The sequence below is a fragment of the Pteropus vampyrus genome, unplaced genomic scaffold (genome assembly GCF_000151845.1).
Source record: "Pteropus vampyrus isolate Shadow unplaced genomic scaffold, Pvam_2.0 Scaffold84, whole genome shotgun sequence".
NCBI classification, from domain to species: domain Eukaryota; kingdom Metazoa; phylum Chordata; class Mammalia; order Chiroptera; family Pteropodidae; genus Pteropus; species Pteropus vampyrus.
This window is the reverse complement of record NW_011888865.1, coordinates 4,730,725-4,743,168: the sequence shown is the minus strand read 5'-3', so window position 1 is coordinate 4,743,168 and position 12,444 is coordinate 4,730,725. Positions and strand designations below refer to the sequence as shown.

General features: G+C 38.7%; 2 protein-coding genes across 2 annotated transcripts in view; both read right to left on the bottom strand.

Moving 5' to 3' along the window:
• NAALAD2 (N-acetylated alpha-linked acidic dipeptidase 2) overlaps positions 1–2,586 on the bottom strand; it is an 83,585-nt gene extending 80,999 nt beyond the window's left edge. Inside the window, 1 exon segment of the mRNA XM_023532494.1 lies at positions 2,452–2,586. Within this exon segment, the coding sequence (XP_023388262.1) occupies positions 2,452–2,586 (135 nt within the window).
• A 2,571-nt stretch (positions 2,587–5,157) lies between these two features.
• Positions 5,158–6,393, bottom strand: UBTFL1 (upstream binding transcription factor, RNA polymerase I-like 1). The gene has a single exon (XM_011363305.1). It carries the CDS (start codon positions 6,391–6,393, stop codon positions 5,158–5,160), a length of 1,236 nt encoding a protein of 411 aa, XP_011361607.1.
• Positions 6,394–12,444: the final 6,051 nt, after the last annotated feature.

The window sequence follows — 12,444 nt, the reverse complement described above, 5'->3', positions numbered from 1 at the left end:
GAGTAATTTTGACCACTGATGCTGTACTTTTTTTGTAATCCCCATACCATGAGTAAATATTTATTCTCTATTAGATTTTTTTTATAATAATCTGTGAATTATAAAAGGGTAAGGACAGTTTTGAGTCAATTATGATTGTAAATATAAATAAAAAGGAATCTTAACCCTTATCTCATGACATAAAAAATATTTCCACATCATTGCAGTTATGATTGTGAGAAAGAATAATAAATAAAAATAAAACTCTTACAACATTTTAGGAGTATGTATTTTCAGAGAACGTTTTCCTAAGTAGGGCACATAAAATACTAAATGTAAAGGAAAATAAATTGGAATGCATTAAAATTAATAACTTCTGTGCAATGAAACACCATTGAAAATGCAAGGCAGTAATGGAAGAAGATATTCGACATATCTGCATCCAACAAATGACTCTACAAAGGAAATAGGAAGGACTCCAAGAGTCAATAAGAAATGACAAGTCAAGTTGGTAGAAAAATGGGGGGAGGGGTCATATGAACAGTCCCCCCCAAAAAAGGGACTCCAGAAGTCTGGCAAGCCTATAAAAAAGTGTTCAACTGCATTTATCATCAGGTAAGTGCAAACTAAAACCACAATGTCAACCACAGAATGACACAAATATAAAAACAAGTAATTTCCAGTGTTAGCAAAAGAATGTAAGAAACCAAACAGTCATTTATTGCTTAAAAGTTGTAAAGTGGCATAGTCATTTTGGCAAACTTTTTATTAAGCATAAGTTATGCATTACGATCCAACGATATCACTCCTAGTTACACAGCCAATAACAATATGTACATAGGTCAAAAAGGGGTATGTGCAATGTGTTCATGGAAGCACTATTTATGCTTACTCGGTCGAAATGAATATGTTCATCACTATCTAGTAGAATTAGTAAATTGTGGTATAGTCATAGTGGAATACTGTAAAACAAAATAATAAAGGCAATTGTACATGCAATAGAGTGGATAATTCTCACCAATATACTTTTAAACAAAAGAAATCACACACAGAAGAGTATGTGCTATATTATTTTATTTATATAAGTTTTAAGAAATTATAATTAATATCAGGGTATATTAATCACCTGGATGTGATTACCTTTATGGGAGAGGAGCTTGGAAAAAGGTGGGCATTCATGAGAGCTGGATGTGGGAGTATGTTAACTTTGTGTTATGAAATAAAACATTCTTTTGACAATTTCTTCACCATTATTCCATAGTGTTTAGAGATCTCTGGGCAGGGAAGGTATATTCTTGGATCAATAATGTGGATCTGTGTATTTTCACTGTGAGGCTTTCAAGCCAATTTCATAAATATGCTTCTTTTAAAGGAATAATCATCTCTTTTGTTGTGTTGCCTGAAGTATCAGCTACAGCTTGTCATTTGCTTTACAACATAACTCTATACACTTATCAAAACTTATCAAATTATACACTTAAAGTTGGTAATGATATATGTGAATCATGCATCAAAAAAGCTAACCGAAAAGCATGCTACCAGGGTAAAAAATGTATAGGAAGATGGAAATAAAGATACAGAGGGGAATGAAAGAATAAAGACACAATCAGAGAAACGGAAAGAACAGATAGCAGGTGTCTTAGAGTTTGAGGGCTTGTACCTGCTTCTGGGCTTTCTGTATTTTTTAAATTGATATAATTTTAAAAGACAGAGAGAGAGAGAGAGAGATAAAGAAAAAGGATGCTAGCCATAGAGGAGCCTGTTCAAAGAAGTGAAGAGCAATTTTTCAACTTTTCCAGGAGATACATAGGGAAACCCTGTCTTCTACCACCTGCTGCACAGTCTGTGAAGGCTTGTGAGAAAGTGTAGATGGTTTTTGTTGTGTCTTTGTCATTTTTTGTTCTCCTCTCCTATTATAATCTTTTGTTCTCTCTTCTTTCCCGTTCTGAGCCAGTCTTTGCAAAAACTTCAGCACTTTGCTAAAAGAGATGAAAATCCCCGCCTAGCAGGAATAGTACTTTTAAAGGAGCAGACTGCCAGGAACGCCCTGGTAGTGTCAGAAGTCAAGACTGCTGTGGGTCCTGCACCCCATCTCTTAGAGAAGTGGCCTTTGTTCCTTCCCAGGCTTGGTAATTTTACTATTTTCCCTATGGCTTAGAGGAATCAATTCTTTTCTTCCTAGTATTTGTTAGAGAATTTTCATCAAAAACGTTGCCAGATGGGCTGCTGTATCGCTGTGTGCATCTCTCTCTGTCCATCTGTTCGTCTGTCCTGGATCCTCGAAGAAATGCTTCGAGGCTGATGCACCTGAGGCGTTATAATTACCATAGAGATTTATAATTACCTGGAGTAGGAGGCAGGTCGGAGGGAGCGGACACACTTGGAGTCGCCCCTTCTACAGTCTTAGAAAGTCGGGGAAAGGTGTGGGTTTGAGCCGAGTCAGGAGTTGAGTGGTTTGGGTTTGGTTTTTACGACGCAGCCACTCTGAGTCCCTTTCGCGCTCTCCTGTGTTTGATTTATCGCTTTGGATTCATCCCGGGTTTGTTTTCGGATCCCGAAGGCGATTCTTCTCAGCACCCTAGTCTTCGAGGTCACCGATAGCTTCATCCAAAGAAGGCTCCTCCCAGGGCGGGCGGCTGGGCAGGCCCGTCCCCGCTGACTAAGGTGCGCAGAACCGGGTCGGGTCACCAGGACTGGACGCGCAGGTGACCCGCTTCGCTCCCGGTCCCGCAGGCCATCGCTCGCTGGCTCTCGGGCTCCCCCGGGACCTCATTTTCTTCCCGGGTCCAGAGATGCGCCCACGGTCCACTCCCCGCCTTCGGGCTGTTCCGGGGGCCCTCGCTTCCCGCTTTTCGGGTGGGGGCGAGGGACGCCCGGCAAATACTAAACTTTTCGTCCTTCTCTCCATGTTCACCGCCCGAAACCCAGGTCACCAGGCCGAGCTAGCGCGCCGAAAAGTCACTGTGCAAAGGGGCTCTGGCCCCGGGACCATTTGGGGCTGTCCCTGCGGGGTCAAGGGCGCGACCGAAGCCACCTGGCCTCTCAGGGAGGGACGAGGTGGCGGTACCTGCCCCTGGCTGGGTTGATTTCAGGCCGAGTTTGACTCCCGCGAATTGGAGGAGAGTGTTGATGTAGGGACCATGGCCTTCTGCGTTTCTCTCTCACCCTAACTCCGAAGTCTCACTCTTGGGGATAAGGGGATCCTCCAGGCCTGGCAGGCATCCAGTGGGGAAGAACTTCAGGGACTAGAGGAAGTATGGGAAGAGGATCCTGAAACACTGCAGGAACCGACCTTCAGGAATAGCTGGACTTGGCCAGGCACAGTGGTGGAGTTAGATCTGGGGAGGTGGGGCTGTGGTCTGAGAGTCTGTGGGGCAGGGGCTTAGAGGGTGCTTCTCAGAGCCCCGTTCTCCCAATCTTTATGTAAGATTTGTGTAAATGTTATATTTACGTAGGGAAGGCTGGAAATTTTGCCTAAACTCCAATCAACTTTTTGATACAGAATAAAAAATACAAGTGGGTTCACTTCTGAAATGTGACAAGGGCTTAATATTAGGTAATACAAGAATCCGATTTCTTATACTAATATGGCTAAGGAAAAAATTAACCGATCAATGATAGAAGTGACTTCTTATACAATAATATACATTATGGATTAAAAACAACAATAATATACTAGGTATTTTCTAAATAGGTTATAATTTATTTCAAGTGGATATTAATCAGCATAATTTCAATAGTTGCAAATTCTTTACACATTACCTAGAAAGTCAGAAACAAGACAAGCTCATATCACTGCTATTACTTAACATTGTTCTGGGTATCCCAACCAGCACATTTAGAAAGAAAAATAATTAGAGGTGTAAAAATATTAATATTGCCATTATTTTCTGAAACTGATTATTTATCTAGAAAAACATTTAATACTTCACTAAGATATCTAGTTATCTAAACACACAAACCTTAATGGTTTTCATATAAAAATGATACAATTACTTCTATGATGCTAATGTTCATAAGAACACAATATAGAAATTACCAGGAATATACAGGGGGAAAAAATCTAATGAGAGGGCAATAGTCTCAGAGTTTTAAGCATACCAGTAAACCAAATAATCAAAGCGATGTGGTACTGGGATAAGAATTCAGACAAACCAATAGAATAGAAGAGTGTATATATCTATGTCTATCTCTTTCTTAAGTACCATGTATTTATCTGTGTATCTATCCATGTATCCTTGTCTATCTATCTGTCTATCTATCTGTCTATCTATCTGTCTATCTATCTATCTATCTATCTATCTATCTATCTATCTATCTATCTATCACCTATCTATCTATCTTTCTACCTACCTATCTACCTACCTATCTACCTGTATATATCCATCCTGAATACTAAATGAGTTTCACCAGAACCTAGAGCAACAGGAAGGAATTTAGGCTTCTGCAAAGAATAAATGCAGACAGCACCTGAAGAAGCAATGCCCCAAATTATAATGCATTTATTCTATGGAGGTGCTCATTCAAATGAAATAGTTAATTTTTTAATAAATATATATATATGTATATATATATATATATAAAAATTAGTAAGAAACTTTCATAGAGACATGAGTTAAATATATATATATAAATATTGTCTCCTACATGACATTGCCCACTCTCACATTTCAGAATGGCCTACTCCTTTCTCACACCAGACATAGTACAAGAGTCCAGAGGTAGAGTTCTATAGGGAATGCAGTGGTCACAGGCTCACAATGGCCCCTGACCACCTCTGGCAGACAGAAAATGAGGAAAGCAAAACTTACTTCAAAAATACTCAGTCTAATGCACTGTGCCCCCTCCCCCTAGCCCAATGTCACTGTTTGTTTCAAGAGCTTTAAGTACATGGAGTTCCTAGGGGGAGCAGTACTGACAGTCAGATACAGGCTCATAATTATATTTCTTCTCCCAGAAGGGCCCTCTCCTCCCAGGTTTATGGACCTGATGTTGAGAGCACTGCCCTCAATTCCTTTCTTCACAGACTATTCTACTCTGTATTCAAGAGGAGGAGGGGAAATGAAGGAAGAAACAAAGCAATGAAAAGAGACAATTAGAAGAGCCCTTCAAATCGACTTTGACGCCATGGACTTTTGCCAGGAAGTTCTCTGTTCCATCCTTACGGCGTAATCAAGCTCAGCTGGAGTCTGAGTCAGAGGTGTCCCCTGAGGAAGATGAGCTGGAGCTGCTGTCCTCAGACTCACAGTCTTCATCTTCATCTGCACTGCTGGAGCCCGAGGAGCTACTGCCTCCTACCTGTCTGCCATCTTCCTGATTTTCTTCTGATCCCCAAGGGGCATGAGAATGGCCACCAACAGCCTTTGATGATTCTATCTCTGGAGCCTGAAGCCCCTGCTCGTGTCCAAGCCCTGCTTGCAGGCTCCTTGCTGATGGAGACTGCAGATCTGTTGGGCTCATATTGGGATCCGGGCCTCCATTCATGTTCATATTCTTATACTTTGTGTAGGTTCTCTCTCTGTACGCAGCATATTCTTCGGGAGACAGACTCCTGAGCCAGCGATCCAGGTCCACCTTGTACTGTTTCTGCAGCTCCTCAGCCTGCCTCTTATAATGCTCTTTCTGGCTCCAGGGGATGCGCTGCCAGCGTCTGCCAATCTCCACCATGCGCTCCCTCAGCGGCAGGTCCTGCAGCTCCCTACTCTCCCACAAGTCCTGCTGGAACTTGTGGTATTCATTCATGGGGGGCTTCCTGGGCTCTCCATTGAATTTCATCCTCATGGAAAAATAGCTTTCTGTGGGAGACTTCACTTCTCTCACATTCCTCTGAAATTTCTTCTGGGCTCTGGTTGGTCTTCTCATGGGGACAACAGATTTTTTGGAATTCTGGACTAGATCAGGGTGCTCCTTTCTGAATTGAGCCAGTTTCTCCTCAAACTCCTGTTTCTCCTTCTGGAAATCTTGAATATACTTCAGCTTCACCTGCTCTGGGAGCTTCTTGTATTCCTCAGACAGGACCTTGGTCAGCTCTTTGTTGTTCAGCCCAGGGTGTTTTTGAGCATACTGGGGCCTCTTCTCCTTGAAGAAGCGGAAGTAAGCGGTCATTGGCTTCTTGGGCAAGTCTGGATGTTTCCTGCACTTTTTGCTTTTGTGGAGATTATTAACACGTTCCTTAGCTTCCAGGACTAATTCTGTCAAAGTGCGAACCTTTCTTATGTTGTAAGAAATCTCTAACCACTTGAGTTTGCACATTTCTCCAGAATGATCTTTAAAGGCTACTTTTTCCCAGTCCATATATGACTGTGTTGTTTTGAATGTGTGGTTGTCATGGGATGGGAGATTATCCTCCATGCAATCCAGTAACGTCACAACGTCTTCTTTGGACCAATGGTCTCGGCCATTAGTTGACTCCATTTCCGGGACTTTGGGCCACGTACAATGCCTCGGTTGTACAGTAGGAACTCGAACTTCTTCACTCTTAAGACTTAGCAGGTTAAGTTATTTTGGAAGTTTTGCAGTGCATATGTTTCTATATTTTAGAGGGGAAAGAGAAGAAATGAATGTGAAAATCACCACCCACTTAGGATATGTCCCGCATATAATTAAATTGTCCATAACAATATAAATGAAAACTTGCCTACTTCTGAAGTGAAATTTATGTTTATCTTTCATATGCTATGTTTGTACTTTTCAACATTGTCACCCTCTGTTCTGCCGAATATCACCAGGGCGTGTCTTAAATAGAACTAAGACCAACAGCTGGCCATTTGAGAGGTTCAATGTAAGAAAAAAGTCCTGAGAAAGAAGAGTGAAAAATTAAAACAGAAAGAGAAATGGCAAAAAGAGAACAGACTGTTGCTCTCTAGTGCTTCGAGTATGGCCACCTTCTAAGTGCAGCTCAGGTGTCTGTGGCTGAAGGTACGAGCTAGAAACAAAATGAGACAAGCCACTGTGGTCTTCTTATGAGTGAGACTTGAAGCTGTAGTAAATGACTGCTTTCTCCATTATCTGGACCCTGTGTAGAGGTTCGAACACTTGCTATTGAATCATATTGCCTCTCCCTTCAAATGTCAAGGATCAAATGAGAATTAAAGAATATTTACAATTTTATTTGGCTAACCGTTCCTTATCTTTAAGTCTCTTTTACTTTTATGTTCTACCACAAGGTTTTCCAATTAAATTTTAGGTTCTATGCCAAATATAAAACTACACAAAATTTAGAACTTTCCCTCTAAATATCACAATTTACATATAAAAGGAACATAAAGAAAATAATTATATACACTTGTAAATGTCAAAAAACAATAACAGATTAAAATTCTATAGCTCAAGAGTAAACCTAAAGAATTTCCGTAATTTTTATTAACTAGGCAGATTATATCCACTTAGGAAAGTCTTAAACCTGCTGACAGTTAAATTTTCTTTTTAATTTTTAAGGGAAATAAGTAAGAACTCATCTACTTGCAAGTGCGTGCTCACCTGATGATTGTATAATTGGTCTCATAGATGCTTTGTAGGAAAAGCCACCTATTGGGTCAGGGGTGCTGTGTTCTCTGGGCTCTCAGTACTGGAAGGCAGCTGAGTTTTCCACAGTTCAGCCAACGTCAAAGGCCTCCAGGCAGAATGAACTATGCTTTGAGATGTCTTTCTCTAGGAATCCCTGAAGCTCCACCCTGATTAGGTTTCTCCAGTGGGGCGGACCAGCAGATACTTGATTAGATTAATTCCCTTTGGTATCTCCAGAAATACATTTAAACTCTTCCCACACTTCATTATTGATTCATCCTCGGAACTGATTTTTAAACAACATCCACATGGCAAATTTTTGTCTGAGTTTCTAGGGTCCTACATTCTACTCCCATTCCTGCTCCCACAGCTGAGTTTATTTCAATATAGGTCCTTCTCTTTGGTATTCATTTCAGTCTTTCTCTACAGTCTGCAATCTGATATTCTCTCGTCTTTAAAATGACTATTTAGTTTGTTTTAGTCCTGCTCAATTTCTCTCCAGTGTTTAGAGCTTAAGGTTGCATTTGAAATCAAAATATGACTATATTTAGTTCTGGATTTAGAGAGATAGGAGATGTCAAAAAAATACAGATGATTTGGTGGAAAAGCAATTTTATCAAACTCAAATTGGCTATCAGGATATCATAACTAAAATAAATGACAGTTTTTTATAGTAGCAGGCTTCATACATTTTTTTAAAAATCCATTTCCTGTCTCTATTTAAAATTGTTATTTCTGCGTAAGCTTCCAACAAGTAATTTATTATCTGACTACATACACCAATGGAATATTATCAAGAAACCCCAAATTAATAAAATACTTTAATAGTTAGATTATAATGCAGTATGTAAATATGAATTAATTTTGCATTGTTTAATTTATTCGTGTACATAGACACAGCAAAATTTGTACAGGGAAATTTCTGGAGGTCCCAAATCCTTATGTTTATCTATGGTAATAACTTGTAAGTGTGCGAGTTTTTAAAATGATCATCTCTTTCTTTATATTGTGCAATCTTCTGGTAATGAGAATGAACTGCTTCACAAAAGAAAATCTAGTTTTTGTAAAAATACACTGCCAGATACATACCTCTAATATAACTCACATAAATAGTTTTGTAGGTATTTATGGTTATAAATATTCTGAATCTGTGATGACCTAAAATTATTTAAATAAATCAGTGTTGCATATTTATCCTTATAATGCTTAATTCTGTTTGTTTTAATGTATTTTCTATTATTAAAAATTAAGACCTCCCATTACAGTGAGGAAAAGGCACATAAACAAACTATCCTCTAAAGCATATAAACTATCATTATTAAATTATGAAATTGGGAAATATTAAGAAATAATATTATCTAACATTGCTGAAATTATAAAGCAGGTACTATCATATGTAGTTGGTAGGTTCGTTTGAGGTTAGTGGAGGATAGTTTGCAAATATGCTTTAAAATCCTTAAAAATAAGTCTGCCTCTGACATAGTAATTCTAGTTGTAGAAAAGAATCCTAAAGAACTTACTGGACAACACCCAGCATACATGAAACCTTACATCAACAATTTCTCTCCCAGCTACATTTACTCTACATACAGTAGTCCCCCCTTATCTGTGGTTTCGTTATCCTTAGTTTCAGTTACCAGTAGTCAACCATGGTCCAAAAATATTAGATGGAAAAGTCCATAAATAAACAATTCATAACTTTTAAGTTGCATGCCATTCGGAAGAAATCTAGCACTATTTCTCTCCATCCTGTCTGGGACAAAATATAAGGACAAAAATATAAATGAACACTGTTTTAATAATAACGTATTGGCTCCACTACAGGATCTATATGTTACTCCTTTAGCAAACGTTAGGGAGCACATCACTGATATCTGAAGGCTCTTTTTCCCTTCTCACTACTCAAATCGTCACTATAGAAATTGTCACCTGTGAAACTACTACTCAAAAAATAGTTATATACCTTATTTTTTTCTCCTGTGATTTTCTATTCAGATGCTGAGGGAAAAATACATTCAGCCTATCCCCTTCTGAAATACAGAATAATATGATTGGGCTTAAGTTCATCTTTCTATAATTTCATCAACAGATTTTAATTACATCTTTTATAAATGGATTATACAAAACTGTAGTTTGGTCTCCCATATTTAACTATTTTGATGTGAATGTAAAATGTAAACATTGTTTATTTTCTAAGGTATATGATAAAATATTAGTCTAATAAATGCACAATGCATAGTAGTTAGACCTCTTCATATTTCTTCCAAGTAGATTTTGCTTTTTAGAGCAATTTTAGTTTCACGTATATTGAGCCCAAATTACAGAGAGCTTCTATATATTCCCTTTCCTCATATCAACATTCTCCCTGTCAACATCTTGCAGGAGAGTGGTAGATTTGTTACAATCGATGAAGCTACACTAACACATCATTATCACTAAGAGTCCATAGTTTACATTAGAGTTCGCTCTTAATGTTATGCATTATAAGGGTTTGAACAAATGTTTAATGGCACGTATCCATCATTATGGTATCACTGCCCTAAAACCCTCTGTGCTCTACCTTTTTCTCTCTCTCTCCCACCTAAAGCCAGGCAACCACTGATTTTTTTCACTGTCACTATAGTCTTGTTGTTTTCAGAAGGTCATATAGTATCGACTGTATGGTATGTTGCCTTTACAGAGTGGCTTTTTTCTCTTAATAATATGCATTTAGGGTTTCTCCATGACTTTTCATGGCCTGCTTGGTCACGTCTCTTTAGCACAGAATATTCCACTGCCTGGATGTACCACTGTTTCTTTATCCCATCAGCTACTGAAGGCCATTTTGGTTGCTTCTAGGTTTTGGCAATTGTGAATAAAGCTGCTATACACATCTGTGAGGAGGTTTATGTGTGTACATAATTTTTTGACGTCCCCATACCAGGCTCCCCAGCCCAGGGTTTCATTGCTTGGAAGAGAAGTCTTTGAATAAACTATGAATAATAAAATTGCAATAACTACATATTTATCAATGACTACTTTCAATGTAAGTGGATTAAATGTTCCAATCAAAAGATAGGGTGGCTGAATAGATAAGAAAACAAGATTATTACATATGCTGCCTACAAGAGACTCACTTTAAATCGAAAGACACACACAGCCTGAAAGGAAGTGATGGAAAAAGATATTTCATGAAAATGGAAACAACAACAAAAAACTAGGATAGTAATCTTTACACCAGACAAAATAGACTTTCAAACAAAGGCTATAATAAGAGACAAAGAAGGACTCAGGAATCCCACTTCTGGGTATGTATCCAAAGAAACCCAAACCACTACTTCCAAGGGACATGTGACTCCATATGTTCATTTCAGCATTATTTACAATAGTCAAGATGTGGAGGCAACCTGGGTGTCCATCAATGGATGAATGGATAAAGAAGATGTGGTACATATATGCAGTGGAATATTACTCAGCCATAAAAAGGAATGACATCTTGCCATCTGCAACAATATAGAAGGACCTAAAGGGTATTGTGCAGAGTGGAGTAGGTCAGACAGAAAAAGACAAATGCCATATGACATCACTTACATGTGGAATCTAAAGAACAAAATTAACAAGTAAGCGGAGCAGAGACAGACTTATATAGAGAGCATTCTGATGGTTGCCAAATGGGAGGGGGTTGTGGGGTGAGTGAAAAGAGTAAGGAATTGAAAAGTGCAAATTGATAGTTACAGTATAGTCATGGGGAAGCATAAGGAATATAATTAATAATGTAGAAATAACTATGTATGGTGTCAGATGGGTGCTAGATTTATCAGGGTGATCACTTTGTAAGTTATATAAATGTCTCATCAATGCATTGAAACTAATATAATGTTTTATGTCACGTGTAATTGAAAAACTAAAAAAATTGTTTTTTTAAAAAAAAATCATACAGATTGCACCCAGAAATGTAGTTTTAGATCTATCTCAACTAATGTATTGCAATTATATTTTCCCCTGTGTGTACTTTAAGAGAAATGCATAATTTTTTTAAAAAATCTATATCCAAATAAGGTCTCAAAGAGCTCTCTCAAAAAGTGTAAAATAAAATTTTCGAGTAGTAAGAAAACATTGCATGTAATTTAATATTGATTTTTACTTCTTGATGGTTATGTTAAAAATGGTGCATCTTAAATTCAGGGCTTCTTTTCTGAGGAAATAAGGTCTTGTATCCATTGTGATGCAGATAATGAGGCTCAGAGAGATGTGACTTGCCCAGGGTCACCCAGTGATTGAAACTGTGACCATAGAGCCAGAGTGCCCCACAGCTCTCCCTCTGCTTCCTCCCAACTGAGCCCAAACACCAAGCTGATCCAAATGGTCCCAGAAAAAATAAACGGCAAAGGAGATATTCCATGAGGGTAGGGGCTTCACATGCCTTGCTCACTACCCATCCCTGGGGCCTGGTCCAGGGCTGAGATATCGAGGATAACCGGTAAGTGGCACAGGCTCTGGCACAAGATGGTCCAAATTCAAATCATAACTCTGCCCCTTACTCCACCTATATGGGTCTCAGCGTTATCATCTATCATAATAGTGCCTGCCTCAAAGGGTTGATGTGAAGTTTAAATAATTTGATATATTTTAAAGGGCTTAGCACAGTGCCTGACACATATAAAGTGCTTAATATATATTAACCATGAAGATGTTTATCTTCATATCTTAAGCATCTAGCACATAGGAGGTTCATTATAAATGTTTGTAGAATGAGCGAGAAATAACAAGAGAATGGATGGATAGAGTGCACAGGTGAATAGATATCTAGAAAATGGACGGATGGATGGATGGATGGATGGATGGATGGATGGATGGATGGATATAAATACAGGCAGATGAATGAAAGCAGATGGATGGATGCTGGGTGGATGCATGAATAGAAGGATGGTGGATATAGACTTTGGAGGAGAATTGACTGGCTGGCTGGCCTGCTGGCCG